Source organism: Ictalurus punctatus, chromosome 24 (genome assembly GCF_001660625.3).
Source record: "Ictalurus punctatus breed USDA103 chromosome 24, Coco_2.0, whole genome shotgun sequence".
Taxonomy (NCBI): Eukaryota; Metazoa; Chordata; class Actinopteri; order Siluriformes; family Ictaluridae; genus Ictalurus; species Ictalurus punctatus.
Genome location: NC_030439.2, coordinates 11,866,399 through 11,883,740, shown reverse-complemented (window position 1 = coordinate 11,883,740; position 17,342 = coordinate 11,866,399). Strand labels below are relative to the sequence as shown.

The window sequence follows — 17,342 nt, the reverse complement described above, 5'->3', positions numbered from 1 at the left end:
AAAAATTTCAGACACTGCCAAAACTTCAACTGTCATTGGCTTCAATGGTACTAAATTAGGACCAGTGAGCATGTCACATTATGCATTTTAAAACTGCCTCACGACCAAAGAATTCCCTTATGATGTGTGATTATCATCTGTGACAGCAAAATAAACTTATAGTTAAGAGCTATGGTGGACATGTGCATGACCAGAAATATAATAAAAAACATGCATCTGCTTCTCACGTCATGTACAGTCAATCACATTGCTGATTAAAAGGGTTTTTTTCCTTGGTGTTAACAAATACTTTGTATCGTGTTTGTTATTGTGGCTGTATATACGCTATAGGGATCTAAAAAAAACTAAGGTGATGAAAAAAGGGTGTAGATATATATTTGTAAGCCTGGTGAATAAATTAAATAAATAACAAACAATAATAACAACAACAGAGTACAGTATTGGTATAACACTACTGGGAAAATGTGTCAAAAATATACCCGCTGGGGCAGAAAATGGTCGGACTGTGCACTTGACTCAGTGTTGACATGGAAAAGCATCCGTCTGGTCTTTGAAAACTTGTTTTTGCTATGTAAGCACTCAGCCAATCCAGCATGCCTTGAGGTCCTGCACCAGTATCTCAGTGCATGCAGCATCTTTCTGTTTCATCCAAAAAAAATCTGCTGATGTGACTGTAGCAAAATATGGTGGTTTTATATTTATGGATTCCCTGGAGTCCTGGGTGGAATTACTCAGTTATATACTCAGTTATATACTCAGTTATATACTCAGTTATATGCACCATAAGAACCATGATCACACTTTCCTTAAGAGCAGTGTTCATATGGCTGCATGGTACCTGACATAAATATGCATACAAATATATAAAGGCTTAATTAAACTTGCATAATGATTGTTTAGATTATTTTGGTATTGAATTAAAACATTTTTTTCTGTGATTTCTGTTGACAAAATACTGTGTTATGATGCTGTGAGCTGTTATAGAAACTGATTTTGTATCTTAGTGTACAAATGTTAAAACTCACTCTTATTGACAATAAACATAAATCTGATTACAGGATTCCAATGTAAGTTAGCCCACAAAGTGTCATAACACAATCTTATTTTACCATCTATCACACAGGTGTTATGTCAACATGGAAACAGTGACAAATGCAGTCTTTATGACAGACAATACTTGTTGGTATATGCTTTTAGAAATATTTACATATATAGGCTTATGCAATTTGTCATGAAAGTAAAGTGTTAACATAATCCCAAATCAATTGTTATGAGTTGCTAGACCATTAATTAAATTTTTGATGAAAACAAAGCTATGCTACCTACAGTTATATGCTGGATTGATAATCGAGGCAAGTTTCCTAACATTGTTGTATCACTTTCTGCCAAATCTCTTGCATGGTTTTTTTGTATGCATATGTTTTGTTTCTATGATTCTCTCGATGCTAACTAGAACAACAATGGAGATAGCACCGGTGGAGGAATGTAGAACAACCTGTAAGTAGCTTGGAATTGCATTTTTCTACAAAAAATATAGAATCTTACATCTTGAAGCTATAAATATGAATATATGCATAAAAATAGACCTTATAGCAATGTGGTACCTTGATTCCAACTTGCACAATTTTGAAAAATAAAGCACAAACAGTATTTACATTCATTTCTGAACATCAAGATTAAAATTTGAATCTACTGTACCTTCACACCGAGGAAAGGGATGATCCCAGGTGCGGGTTGTACCATGTTGGCAGGTGAGAATGGACTGACCCATTAGTTGATATCCAGGGTAACACTCGAAGGAGATGGACTGGCCTACATTGTACCCAGCACCCACCACCACTCCATGGTGAAAAGGCTCTGGGTCTGAACATTCTTGGAGCTCATATGCTAAGGAACAAAGGCAAGCAGAAATACAAGCAATCTTAAAAGTCCATCAAAAACACAGCTTGTCAGAGTCCAAGATTGGACTGGTGCGCCTATAATAATGTTTTTGTGATTGCAGTCAATATCAATATGGCTCTATACACAGTAGATGTCTATTTTTGATCAACTGAAGGGACTGACTATATAGGAAGTTTAATGCCTTTTCAGAAGTACAATTCAATCCAAAGTTTTTACAAAGCTGAGACGGAGACGGTGACCGAGGCTTTTAAATAACAATGCACGCTGGTAATGAACCATTTTGTCACTGACTCCTGGCTCAGAAAGGTCACAAACAGATCACATTAAAAAACAGCTGGAATTCTTATGGACTGCTCACAAATTGAACATTTTACATAACAAAATTTAAGGTCATTCAGTGATTCTTAATATCGGTGTGCAACCGGCATCTTAATAACACTCCTTAAAGTCATTCTATGAAAAGCATAGCAGAAGCTGATCTGATTCCTACTTCAGGTTTAAAAAAATAAATAAATTTAAAAAACACCCTGCACACCCACCACAACCAATTTAATTTTAAAATGCCAAATGCTCAAGATTGTATGTTTGGGTGAGAGACAAGCCAGGGATAAAAATCTGACTAAGGAAATTGATTTCAATGGATCAAAGCATCTTTAGTGCGCGATAAGCCTGAATATGAACTCTGATTTACATGATGATGTTCACATAATCATGCAAATATTGATAACGCTTTTCAATTCTGCAAATGTTTATTCCAGCACCGATTACGGTTGGCCTTTCTGAGATAAAGTTTAATTTCAGAGTTATACTTAAGAGTTAAGCCATGAGACTCACGGAATATATAACTGTCGGAAGCAGTTCAGGCCCAGTAAATTTTTACAGCTTTATATAATGAGGCCTGTTAAGTGACTAAGAATATAAATAACAAAGGCATTCAATGAATTTCTTTTGTTGGAGTGTTTTTGCATGCTGTTGGACTACAGTGATGAATTGTAACATTTGTAATGTTGCTTGCTTTGATGAAGTACTGTTATAAATATTCTGTTTTTAGTGTCAGACATACAGATTTAATGCTTTTTAAAGTATGAAGATTTACACTCAAACAAATTTGGTGCTCTAGACATTCACACATTCTTACCCTGATAATCAAATCTGAATCCTGGTTTGTTCTGGGAATGATCACTGTGGAAATACACTGTAGTTTCATGGGACGTAGTAAGAAGAGATGCCGGGATATCCTGCCCACTGAATCGGCCAATCACAGTACTAGTGTCAAAAGGGCCGTTCCTGATCTCCAGAAAGTCATGGTTCGCCTCGGTTGAGAAATTAAGAAACTGTATGTGGGCTCCTGTTTAAATGAAACACAAGATGTAAAAAATTGTAATAATTAGCACTTTCATATGACTAGATTCGGAATTCTTTATCTTGCACAAGATTGCAGAATGCTAATCTAAGAGCAATTTGGCTTGATTTCATTTTGTTCTATCCATAAAGATTCATTTGTTCTGTCCTTAAAGTTCTAGTCTTTAAGAAATGGTTTCCTACATTACCCACAGTGCTGTTTGACAACCTGCTGATAGTCTCTGCCATAACTATAGTATTGCATTCTGGAACTTTGAATCCACTGTATGCTTTCTCGACCAATTCTACAATTAAGTTATTATTACAATGGCATTGAACTCCGCTGGAAAGTGGTAAGTGAAAAAGAAGCTCTTGTACTTTAGTTTTTACCAGCTAAATATGGAACCTGACCATTATCCTTTATGGTTGTGAATGTAGATTTTTTTTCTCCTATTTAACACCTTTGTAACTCCACTAGAAAATGCCCCCCGTGATGTCAGAGTGGCAGACAAATGGCCATTAAAAAAAGAATCACACTGGAATCAACCAAAAAGGGAAAAGAATCGATAAATATTCCAATAAAATAAATAAATAAATAAATAAATAAACATTTTAAATGTGTTTCAGGGTGGAGTTTTCCGTATAAAAAAAATTAACAACTTTTCAAAAGAGATGTGTCTTTTGAATTTCCAAATGGGATGTCATGATTGCATTCAGTATCCTTGTCCTTACCATAGCCAACTGGTAGGTAGATCCTCCAAGTGCAGTCACTGTTGCTAGGGTAGTTTCCAGGGAAACCAGGACTCAGGATGGTTCCTTCCATCTCTTCTCTGATCCCCCCACACTGTGCTACAGGAATGGAGGACAATGCAGAAAAAAATGCATCAGAGGGAATATGCAAAAAGCTATACTTTAAAAACATTTACATGTAGAACATCAGTCTGAAGTGACATGCTCTTGTATTGTGTTAGTCTTTCGTTGAATGTAGAATGTGTCTACTGTAACTGCTTTGTACAGGAGTTATGCTTTTTCCTTATTTGTGCTAGCTGACCTTCCAAAGGCATCAAAGGCCTCAAGCTGCTTTGTAGCTTTTGATTTCAAAACCCATTTTACACTTTCTTTTGGGAGAGTCCTACACCTTCTCACACTCTTCTCTTAGTGCTCTGTGTCTAACCCATTCATTGATTCCAACATCACTTTGATTAAAGCCTTGGCAAGGCTCTGTGAATACAGTCCTTGATCCCTCATGGAGAACAGAAAGGCTCATACTGTTCCACATGCCTGGACAATCAGAAGCTCTCAGGAAAATGCTTATGCTGGTGTGAGCCATCACTCTCTCCAGTAGTTCCACCAATCGTAGCATGAGACGGAACTAATTAGTACAGAGTAGGTCACAGCCATTACTCATGTTTGTCAAGAGCCATGCACAGCGATTGTGACATGGCATTCAAGTTCCCTCTTCTCTCTCTCGCTTTATTTTTAACGCACACACACACAAATTCACTCATGCAGTGTAGTGGAACTGTAACTATAACGGACATGGTTTGATTAGTGTTTACTTTTGCACAAGGCCTTGATGTTGTTATTGCGGTGTAAGAAGGTCCCACCTGAGAGCTGACTGATAGATGAGTGGCCTTGAGGGCTCTTTAATGACATGCCTGCCACCATGGAACCGAACACTTATAAACTACTACATGGGTTCCATTTGAATCAGACAGATGGCAGCAAAAGCAATAAACTCCTTACTGTCAGAAGCTGTGGGTATGCCGGTACAAACTTTTTTGCATGAAGATAGTTTTATTGGAAGAACCTGTATTTATCAATCCAGGGGGACTTAATGAATACCTTACAGCTGAATCACAGCACACCTGGCTTTAGCAACTTCTGAGTGAGTGATTCTGTGGAAGGTGGAAAAGTTCAGAGACGACACTGGTGTAGCCAGCTTAAAATGAAAACTATACATTTATACCGATAAGTGCATTTTGTGTAGATGGCAGACACTAGAAGGAGCAGCAGTGGCACACATTTGTTATTTAATCATTAAAGGCAAGAGGTAATGTTGACCAATCTTGCCATATTAACAAAGATGCCATAAAAAGCCTTTATAACAGTTGTGAGAAAAGCTGGTGGAATAATAGTGGAAAATTTTGTCATTGGACATTTTATCTTGTAAAATGTACCTCTGCCCATCTTTTTCTCATTATTGTCTATCACCTCGATAGCCCTGTGCTCAGATTGTAGATAGTTGGTTTTCAGACAGAAACAGGGAATCATTCTGATGGGTTAATCCTGTTTCTCACCATAGCAGCTTGTAGTCAATAAAATGTGATTAAACAAAATATGTATTCATTTGACTGTCTTCAGTAGTCAAATATGGAATCATCCATGGCCAGGAACCGAGGGAGCAAAATTAGCTTTCTGGGTGCAAGGGATGGCATTCTCTCTCTCCCCTGTCAACTAGTCAAGCGTGGGCATCTGAGAGCTGAGGTATGTGGAAGAGAGTAGACAGCGCTTTCCTTTGAGTGTTTTACGCTGCCCTGTGACGCATCATTTGGAAAAGATGTGGTTGGCAGGCTTCAATGTGTTCAAACAAGCACATGTTCGGCGTCACCCATGGTAGCTGTCATTTGTTAGGGAAGAACTGGCTCCCCAAAATGGGGAGAAAAAGTGAAAAAAAGTATGTAATCCACGGTGCTGTATGTCTGTCATGTTTATCACCCTCAAATAAGCATTTGGAAGTATTATAAAATATTTTGGGTTACGGGGGTTCAAACATCTAAGTAACAAAAAGGCTCATACCAATGCAGAGTGGTGGAGGATAATTCCAGCGCCGCACAGTTCCTGGCATGCAGGTGATATGTGACACTCCCTGCCAAGAAAATAAATTACAATGAATCGATTACATCATTTGTTGATTAATCCATTAGCTCCTTAATACCAGCTCACTTCTACGGCTTTATAATTCATGTTTCATTCAGAGTACATTTTTAACAGAGCTTTGATCTTGTTTTTTTGGCTAAAGTGAGAAAAGAAGAGAACCTCAAAGCCAAGCCCTCAAAGCCAAGCACTCAAAGCATCACACTATTGTACAGAGCTTCAGAAATACTTCTCTTGAGGCGTTATGTATATCGAGTGTTAAACACTTAGCTGGCACACCTGTAAAGTATATCCAGGATCACACAGGAAGGACACGACATTGTTCATCTGTAAACGCTCTCCCACTTTGAAACCATTCATAGGTATAACCGGTTCAGGACAGCTTGTGAGGGAGACCGCTGGAAGAGGAAGGGAACACATATTAGATATTAAGAGATTTCCTTATAGCGTTAATTTATTTTGTGTAATAAATTATCTTGAGTGAGAATCAGATAATATTTCCTAATAGAGTTGGGGTACTCGATCCTGGTCTCGGACTCGTGTCCAATTATGAACGAACTTGGACTTGTCACACACTCGGGTAAATTTGTACAGTTGAGTCTGTGTCACGTGTAGCATGAAAGATAAAAAATAAATAACAACACAATATTAAGATAACAAGAAATTAATGAATGTCTCCCTGCCTGACCAGGGGCTTTCTGTGCACACACTTGAAGCATTGTGCGAGTACCCAACTGAGTTCACTTTAGCACCAAAGAAGTATGTTATGGTCTACAGTATCAAAGGCAGCTGTAAGATCTAGTAGCATCAACACAGTATTTTTACCAGCATGCACTGCCAGTAAAATGTCATTTGACACTTTTAACAAAGCACACTGCTTTGATAAGCAGTGAAACCAGATTGTAAAGATTCCAATAACTTACCTGAATTTAAAAACAGGCTCAATTGTGACTGCACAACTTTCTCTAACAGCTTTTACAGAAACGATAGCTTAGAGACAGGCCAATAATTATTAAAGCAACCTTCATCCAAACCCTGTTTCTTAAACAAAGGTTGAACAATAGCATGCTTAAAACAATTTGGGACCACCCCAGCATCCAATTCAGCCAATTTCGGAAAATGTTGCTTTTATAATCACAGAGGGAACAACATCAAGTGAAGTGGACGTTATTTTCATCTGGTTAACCAGATAACACAGTTCCATAAGAGAAATATGTTGAAAATGATTAAAGGAAACCGGTATAGCCAGCGAATTCAGGGACAAGCCTAAGAACTGTGAAGTGAAGGAAGAACGAATGGCTATTACTTTATCAGCAAAGAACATTAAAAATCTCTCACAAAGTTCAGCCGAGGATTCCCCATGGAATTGCCAACTCAGATTAATTATTGAATTTATCGTAGTGAATAAAATCTTAGGTCTATGACAATGTGTAGTAATCAAATCAGAGAAATACCTAGACCTAGCTGACTTCACTGCATTCTGAAACTTAAACAGACAATCTTTAAAAATCTGAAAGGACACAGTTAAATGATCATGCTTCCATCGCTGCTCTGCTTTACGACAAGCATGTCTGAGAGAATGAGTATTATCATCCAGGCTGTGGGGATTTGCACATTCAACCACAAGAGCATTAGTAAAGTCAGGCACTGATGTCGGGTGAAGAGGTCTGGGGTGCAGGCGGCCACTCCAAAGTTGGCAAACCATTTCCTCATGGAGCTCACTTTGTACACTGTACATTGTCATGATGGAACATGTTTGGGCCCTTTAGTTCTAGTGAAGGGAAATTGTAATGTTACAGCATAAAATACATTCTGTACAATTGTGTGTTTCCACATTAGTGGCAATAATTTGGGGATGTGATGTGATGGTCAAGTGTCAACATGGTCATAGAATGTATCTGCTATACTATATAATCAATACATGGGCAGATAAGGTGGAGAATGCTTCCTGCTCTTACTCTTGTACTCCAGCCTGAAGCCAGCCGCTGACACACTGATGTCTGAGAAGAAGTGCAGGTACAGCTGGTTGGATGTGCTGTTCAAAAGTGCTGGCACTGAGGTTCCTAGAGAGAAAGAGAGTAAAATATGTCCTTGCTGTAAGAGCATGATTTGCAGTTAAGGCATTGCCTTTAAAGGTAAGGAAAAACATTCTAGCACTGCAAACATTTACACAGCAAACATTTACATTTATTCATTCACCTAGGCTGACATACGATTTGTCCAGCGTGATTAAGAAGTGAGGAAGGAGTCCAGGCAAATACAGTATCTGAATGAAGATCTTCAAATCCAGAAGTAGATTTGGGACAATATTCGGACTTAAACTCAGTCCTGGGATTTGAACTCAAGAACACTGAGACACCACTGCCTCACCAGCTATGGCTAACAAATATCTAATCGTGAACTAAAAATACAGATAGAAATTGTTAAATATTTGCTTGTTTCATGTTTAATTATGGTGTAAAGCAGGGATTCACATACTTTTTGTGGACAGGTACTCTTAAGTGTAAAATAAATTTCCTGGAAACCCACAGTCAAAAAATATATGACTATAACAACTCAATGATAAAGATAACTAAATAATGAGTTGTGATTTCATCACTGTAACTAATGGAAAAAAATCTGAGACTCTGGCTATTCTTCATGGACCCCTGATGGTCCCCAACAACCAACTGCAAGAACCACTTATGTATAGGGACTTATTTTGTTTTACTTGCAAGTGGAAAGTGTCTAACCCACATATCAGCTTTGTGCTTTTTATACTCGCGTTGCAATTTTTCAAGCCAAAAGAAAATCCCAACCCGAGAAAATGTCTGGGTTACACATGTATACCTGTTCCCTGAGAAGGGAATGAGATGTTGCGTGAGCTGCATGCTGTGGGAAGTGCCCTTGCGCGTGACCAGTATCTGAAGTCTGTGTGAAATCACACCTATTTATAGGCCTGCCATGGTCAGGTGACGTGGCATTTTCGCGCATTGCGTGACTATAAAATGGCACCTGTGAACCATGTCATCAGCCTCTATTATCTGAAGCGAAGACACTATTCACACAGAACAGTGCATAACCCAGACATTCCCTTTCAAAGGGAACTCAATGTTACGCGAGATTCACACTGTGGGAACAAGAATACCCACTCCGTTATATTGAGGGTACGGCCTGTTCAAAAATATCCAAGCCCGAGGGTCACTGCAACCCGGGGTGGAATGCATGTCCAAACTGTAATACTGAATGAATGTGTGTAACGTAGACCACCCCACTGCAGCACACACATCTTGTAAGGGTACCCCTTTGGATAAAGCCTTCAAGGAGGCAACCCTGCTTGTGGAATGAGCCCTTATGCCCACAGGGGTAGCAAAACTGTGAGCCTCATAAGCAACAGAGATTGCTTCCACTATCCAATTATAGATGCACTGCTTCAACTCTACTGTTGCTGACCAGCAACTGCCCCAACTTATGCCACTGGCTAGAGCGGTGGACACAAGTACAGAGAGGCCTTACTGGAAACATTAGGTGCAATTTCTCTTGTTACAGTGTAAGGAACGGAGGAGGACAGAAAGCCTGCAACACTACCGGCTAGGCAGCAGATGTAGGCACTTCAGGAATATAATACGGCCTAGGATGTAGAAAGGCCTTGGCTAATACAGGGGCAAATTCAATTCAGGAAGGGGCAGCAGAGAGAGCTTGTAGATCTCCTACTCACTGGAGAGACGTCAGGGCCAGCAGAAGAGCTACCTTTAGAGTCAGAAGCTTCTCTGAGGCTGTCTCTGAGGGCTAAAATGGGGCAAAAGAGAGACTTTCCAGGACCATAGACAGGTCCTAGGAAGGTATTTGTGGATTGCAGACAGGCCTCAGCTGCCTAACACCATGCATAAACCTCAATGTTAGAGGATGTTGCCTCACGGAGGCTCCATCAATAAGGATGTGGCTGGCCGAAATGGCAGTTACGTAAACCATGACTGTAGAAGGAGTCAACCCTGCTGAGAAATGTCCAGATAAGAACTCCAGGTCTGTAGCTATTGTGCAGTTTACCTGATGGTGCTCTAGTGTTCAACATGGTCTCTACAACCTCAGTTGAGAGAGCAGAATATATCAGACCCACAGTTTCCATAGTTCTGGCCGAGGGTGATAAATCAACCTTCTGACTTGAGACAGTAGATCCCTATGGGATCTACCCCAGGGTATCTCCTATGGTGTGTCGTCTAGCAGGGATATTATCTCCAAGAACCATATTTGAGCTGGCTAATTAGGTGCTACAAGTGGCAGACATAGACGGTCTTGGTGAACTCTTGCTAGAATTTGTGAGAGCAGAGCGATCGGTGGAAAAGTGTACAGACGTGACCTCAGCCACATGTGCATCATGGTGTCCAGCCCCAGTGGTGCGGGAGGAGTGAGGGTGAACCACGGCAGGCATTGTGTTGTCTCCTCGGAGACCAACACATCCAGTTCCACTTGGACAAAACTCCACCATATCCAGCACTTGTGGATGGAGCCTCCAATCCCTGTGCCTCAGCTCATGCCTGAACAGGATGTCTGCCCCCACACTCCAGTTGCCCAGAATGTACATTGCACTCACTGACAAAAACTTTCCACCTTTGGCATAGCCAAATACCCATGCTGTTCATTCCCCATGATGACCGAAATAATCCAATGTTGCAGGATTATAAACACAGCTACTATATGGTTTTCCCCAGAAGCGTGATTTTTCTTCATGCACTTCTGGGAAAAAGGGGAGTTTTACAGCAGTGTGAGGGAGCTTTATATTCACTGGGGAGATAGCACTCAACCAGCCTGCAACAAGCCATTTCCTCTTCCCCAGGCCAGTCTAAATTACATTTCTCTACAGCCATAGCAATTACTTCAAGCAGCTTTTTATATGCTTGAGAACTGCTCTACATTTTCAGTGTGATGGCTCCTCCTCTGGATCCTCAGAGTCAGAGAGGGTGGGTTGGCTTTCCATACCAGAAGGAGGAGTTGCGGCGCAAGCTCCAAAATCTGGTAGAGAGCCGGACCTGGAGGACAGAGCAAGTGATGAAGTATCTCACAAAAGTGAGTACACCCCTCACATTTTTGTAAATATTTGATTATATCTTTTCATGTGACAACACTGAAGAAATGACACTTTGCTACAATGTAAAGTAGTGAGTGTACAGCTTGTAAAACAGTGTAAATTTGCTGTCCCCTCAAAATAACTCAACACACAGCCATTAGTGTCTAAACCACTGGCAACAAAATTGAGTACACCCCTAAGTGAAAATGTCCAAATTGGGCCCAATTAGCCATTTTCCCTCCCCAGTGTCATGTGACTTGTTAGTGTTACTAGGTCTCAGGTGTGAATGGGGAGCAGGTGTGTTAGATTTGGTGCCATCGCTCTCACACTCCCTCATACTGGTCACTGGAACTTCAACATGGCACCTCAGGGCAAAGAACTCTCTGAGGATCTGAAAAAAGAATTGTTGCTTCATATAAAGATGACCTAAGCTATAAGAAGATTGGCAAGACCCTGACACTGAGCTGCAGCACGGTGGCCAAGACCATACAGCGGTTTAACAGGTCAGGTTCCACTCAGAACAGGCCCCGCCATGGTCGACCAAAGAAGTTGAGTGCACGTGCTCAGCATCATATTCAGAGGTTATCTTTGGGAAATAGATGTATGAGTGCTGCCAGCATTGCTGCAGAGGTTGAAGGGGTGGGGGGTGAGCCTGTCAGTGCTCAGACCATACGCTGCACACTGCATCAAATTGGTCTGCATGGCTGTCGTCCCAGAAGGAAGCCTCTTCTAAAGATGATGCACAAGAAAGCCCGCAAACAGTTTGCTGAAGACAAGCAGACTAAGGACATGGATTGCTGGAACCATGTCCTGTGGTCTGATGAGACCAAGATAAACTTATTTGGTTCAGATGGTGTCAAACGTGTGTGGCAGCAACCAGGTGAGTAGTACAAAGACAAGTGTGTCTTCCCTACAGTCAAGCATGGTGGTGGGAGTGTCATGGTGTGGGGCTGCAGGAATGCTGCCGGCACTGGGGAGCTACAATTCATTGAGGGAACCATGAATGCCAACATGTACTGTGACATACTGAAGCAGAGCATGGCCGCAGGGCAGTATTCCAGCATGATAATGACCTCAAACACACCTCCAAGATGACTAATGCTAAATAAGCTGAGGGTGAAGGTGATGGACTGGCCAAGCATGTCTCCAGACCTAAATCCTATTGAGCATCTGTGGGGCATCCTCAAACGGAAGGTGGAGGAGCACAAGGTCTTTAACATCCACCACCTCCGTGATGTCATCATGGAGGAGTGGAAGAGGACTCCAGTGGCAATCTGTGAAGCTCTGGTGAACTCCATGCCCAAGAGGGTTAAGGCAGTGCTGGAAAATAATGTTGGCCACAAAAAATATTGACACTTTGGGCACAATTTGGACATTTTCACTTAGGGGTGTACTCACTTTTGTTGCCAGCGGTTTAGACATTAATGGCTGTGTGTTGAGTTATTTTGAGGGAATAGAAAATTTACACTGTTATACAAGCTGTACACTCACTACTTTACATTGTAGCAAAGTATCATTTCTTCAGTGTTGTCACATGAAAAGATATAATCAAATATTTACAAAAATGTGAGGGGTGTACTCACTTTTGTGAGATACTGTAGAAGCTCCTCTTCCAGATCCATATGGTATCCCCAGGACATGATGCGCGAGTCTCTGAAATCCAACTCTCTTCGGCCGAGAAGACAGCGAGCCATGAATGGAGCTGCCTGATTGTAAAGTGTTCACAGTGCATGCAGTCAGCCCTCTCAAGGGCTGCTGTGGCATGCTCCACCACCAGACACTTCATACAGAAAGTGTGTCGTCCGTGTATATATATATTTTTAAATGGATTCTTGAAATTAAATATTTTTTGGTGAGTGACATGCAGTCTTTCGCTGAACATGATAAAGCTGATGACGTGGTTCATAGGTGCCATATTATAGTCACGTGACGCGCAAAATTGCCACGTCACCTGACCACGGCAGGCCTATAAATAGGCATTAAATAGGCATAAATCGGTCACACGCAGGGGTGCTTCCCACAGCATGATAATTTGAGTTCCCTTTGAAAGGGAACCAAGTTCACCCCCTGCAGTGTCTCAAGGCTGTCTGTACATACACTCAATCTGAAGTACAGAATCAGTGTCAATATGATTATCCTCTTTATTTTTCTTAAGACTGCAAATATTATTTACACATCTCTCTAGGGATATTTACACATCTTTGAACATTTGTCCAAGGTTGCATTCAAGTTAAAAGAATAAACAAAACCTCATTTCTAAAAATATATTCAGAGACTGTAAAGTGTAACTGTATTTCATATAACAGCTTTAACTTTTTTTACTACTTAATTTAAAAAAGTTGAATAATTTGTTAACACTTTATATTGTGTTGACTAAATAATATGGACATAATGCATTTGTTAATATGAACACACATGCTACTACATTAATAATAGCTATTTCATATTAATTAATAAATTACACTGAATAGGTTGAATGCCTGTTTTGTTATTTAAAAAAATAAATATAAACCTGCATGCTCACCCATCCAGGTCTGACTGACATAATAAATATGAATTCATAGTATATAAACAAATAAATGAATACCACATTAACTAATGCTTTGCTTACTTACTGCATTATGACTTGACCATTATTTGTTGAATTCTGAAATCTGATTGGTCATAAGGCATTAATTTTCTATAGCACCAGGGCTCTGTAAGCAAAAACTAGCAGGGAGAATGGAAGTGAAGAGAGCTAAGGCTTGGACTTAATGACATAAAGCATGATAAGACTTTGCAAGGATACACAGAAAAAGCCTAGTACACGTAGACAAACTTATTAAGGGCTAAACACAGTACAAGAGAACACACTCGGATAACAAAGCAATGACAGAACAGGAGTGGAGACGTGACTAGATGTAAAACAATGGTGCATGGCAAAACATTAACTAAATGCAATTGTTCTGCAAGCTGAGAGAGGGGATTCATGACAAACTAACCCTGCTTTTGTGTTGTTTGTATTAACAAACATATTACTTAATCTCTTCAAATCCCAGGCGCTTTAGATGCATCCATATATACATTCCTCATTCTTGTAACAACATGTCTTTCCTATGTGTTTCACTGAATGTACTTAGTAGTTTAATTTAGTACTTGAATATTAAAGCTTAATATGAATAACTGAATAATAATCCAAGGCTTTAAAAAGTTAATGCTAGGTAGTCAACACTTAATGTAAAATATATATTTCGCCATAGAGCTTCCCTGGCAATTGTTGCCAAATAACAATAAAAGAAAAGTTGAATTTAAAATTCTGTAATACTGCAACCTAAATTAGAAATGAAGAGAATTCATTTAGAAATAGAATATCCACAGAGAGAAAAAGCAGTGAGTTATTGAGCTTGGCAATAATAAATAAACCAGTGTGTGAAAGAGTGGCCCACCTGAGAAGCTCCCCAGCATGGCGTCAGTGTTGTCACCCCCGTCAAACACCTCCAGTGAGTCCCAGTTCTGCTCAGTCACAAAGCTGATCACCTGGATCTGCCAGAGACAATAGAGAACACATTCAGGTTCCGTTAGCATGGAGCATCAGCTAATTGGAGGGTGACTCACAGCTCTCAGCATGGAGCAGAAAAGTTTTGGGTGAAATGACAGACAGATAGCTTTAAACCGCATACTGAGTGCTCTTGGAATCTAAAAACAGTTTCGCTCTTCTTCCTGCATTGCATAACCTCGGAAGAAGCATTTCCCCTCACTGAACTGTCAATGTGCAGCCCAGTAAATATTTTGGCAGGTATCTATTTTCACCTCAACTGACTGAAAGAAATGGACAGTTTCCTATGACTATCTCTGGGATATTGTCATGTTTCATCAGTCTATAGTAAAATGCTATGTTTATTTGTGCTAGTCAGTTGAAAAGCTTTAAAATGTGAGCTTTTTTTTGAGGAGTGTTCTATAGGCAGGGTTTTTCTACAGTCTGCCTCAAGCACGGAGCATATGAAAATTCACAAATTTTATTATAGGCTTCTTCCATTTCTGTTTTTCTTCTTCACTCTTTAACCAAATACATCAGTAACACTTTGGTATAAGGGGTCACATATTAAACATTAATTATTATCTAATACTTGAACACATCCATCAGGGAACTCGGGGCACAAGGCGGGGGACACTGGACAGGTTGTCAACCCATCGCAGGGCACTGTCACACATACCCATTCCCACACTATGGACAATTTTGAAATGCCAATCAAACTACAACACATGATTTAGAATGGGGAAGAAACTGTAGGACCCGGAGGAAACCTCCGAAGCATGGGGAGAACATGCAAACTGGAGGCAGGATTTGAACCCCCAATCACGGTGGTGTGAGGCGGTGTGGGGTGCACATGCTAACCATTAAGCCACCGTGCCTCCTACTTGAATACTTATTATTAAGTATTCAATATTACTATTATTAATTAAATAACAATTAAATATAAGAATAACCATTACTACTACTACTACTATTACTACTAATAATATAAATGAATTCATTAACACAATCTCTATACACTATTATCAGAATATCATCGTCCTTGGAACAAGCTGTTGCATTTCAACAGGTCCATCTTATTATCAGCATTACACCCATATGAATGGTTGTAACAGAAAAAGAAAGATGCTTTTTGCAGACAGGTAACACTGAGATCAATCTGAGCTCAGATGGCCTTCCTTACCTTTTCTATATCATCTCTATATCATTTTCTATATCTATCCCTGTCACTCACTGACATCTTCCACTCCAACAGTCTGCCTTCATTTAACTTTCAATTGCTCTTACTGCTTAACCCCTCACTTCCTATCAGTCCTTACCAGTCTCATGATCACAGATTCTACATGCTTTTATTTTCCTGTTAGTTACATAGTTGCGAAGAAAAGTTTACACACCCTCAACAAAACAACAAAAAATATCAAAAAAGTCTAAGATAATATACTGTATTAACAATGTGTGTTTAAACACTTTTTCATGCCAATTGCTTGATTTTTTGCAAATCACTGGCAGTTTATTTCTTTTCTACTCTTTGGAGGTGTCCTTGTATGGTACTTATTTCTATGTAATAGCTTTCACTGTTGGTAATAATATTGTTAAACACTTTTAAAATATTTTAGCATCATTTTAAACTCTGTCAAAGACCTAACATTTCTGTATTTAGCTGTTTTTCTGACCCCATTTACTCTTCACAGTAATTGCTCAGACGTTTGAGCCTGTTTGAACTTTTCATACATTAAATAACGCTTAAAGCAAGTAAACGTGTTATTATGCACCTTAATGAGGGGCGTTTAATTTAACTTGAAAATGCCAATGAGGATACAAACTTTTGAGCTTGTTAATCAAAATAACTGCTGACATGAACTCAGCTGCTCTAAGGAACAGGAAACACCTGTAAATTAACATGGAGTTTTGTTGTTAAGAGCATATGTGAAGCAACATCAAGTTACCTGACTGTTTGGTTTGTGGAGAGAAATGCTAATTAGAGTCAGTACTTTTGGTTATTTTACTGTAAACACAACAAAATTCCACAAAGACATAATCTGTTTGTTTTTTTAATAATAAATTCTTTATTCTAATATTTTGAGATACTGGATTTTTTAATTCCATGAGCTGTAAGCCGTAATCATCAAGATTAAAACAACAACAACAAAAAAGATCTGAAATATTTCACTTTATGTGTAATGAATCTAGAGCATATGAAAGTTCCACTTTTTGAATTAAATTACAGAAAAAAAAAAACTTTTCCATGATATTCAAATTTTTTGAGATGCACCTGTAAATAGCTACATAACTGGCCTTAAAGGCCGCTGTTGTACAGTGACAGTTTTTAAGTGAAAAATGTACATTTTTAATAGACAGTGCAACTGTCTATTGAACTTACAGTAGCTGGGGTTTGTTCTTGTTCAAAACCTCTCTCTCTCCTATGTACAGGATTATGTAAGGAAGTTGAGCAAGTAACAGTGTTGCACAATATAGATAATCCACACAAGGGAGTAATGTTTTTGTGAAGGGGATAAATGAGTGCCCAGCTGCCAAGTAAGATCAGAAAACATTTTATAGCCAAACTGAAGGTGCCATGAAGGCAATATTGGACAGAGTTACAAAGCATGACGGCAGGAATTAAATGCTTTAGAGATATGATTTGAAATCCTAGAATGAAGGACA

At 39.5% G+C, this 17,342-nt stretch overlaps 1 protein-coding gene across 1 annotated transcript in view; it reads right to left on the bottom strand.

The window, feature by feature from the left end:
• The window catches only part of csmd2 (CUB and Sushi multiple domains 2), a 363,835-nt gene that overhangs the window by 66,386 nt on the left and 280,107 nt on the right, over positions 1 to 17,342 (bottom strand). Inside the window, exons 36-42 of the mRNA XM_017453975.3 lie at positions 14,590 to 14,686; positions 8,079 to 8,183; positions 6,400 to 6,518; positions 6,043 to 6,112; positions 3,976 to 4,092; positions 3,041 to 3,250; positions 1,699 to 1,887 (exon numbers count right to left, since the gene is read on the bottom strand). Of these exons, the coding sequence (XP_017309464.2) occupies positions 1,699 to 1,887; positions 3,041 to 3,250; positions 3,976 to 4,092; positions 6,043 to 6,112; positions 6,400 to 6,518; positions 8,079 to 8,183; positions 14,590 to 14,686 (907 nt within the window). The remainder of the gene's footprint in view (positions 1 to 1,698; positions 1,888 to 3,040; positions 3,251 to 3,975; positions 4,093 to 6,042; positions 6,113 to 6,399; positions 6,519 to 8,078; positions 8,184 to 14,589; positions 14,687 to 17,342) is intronic.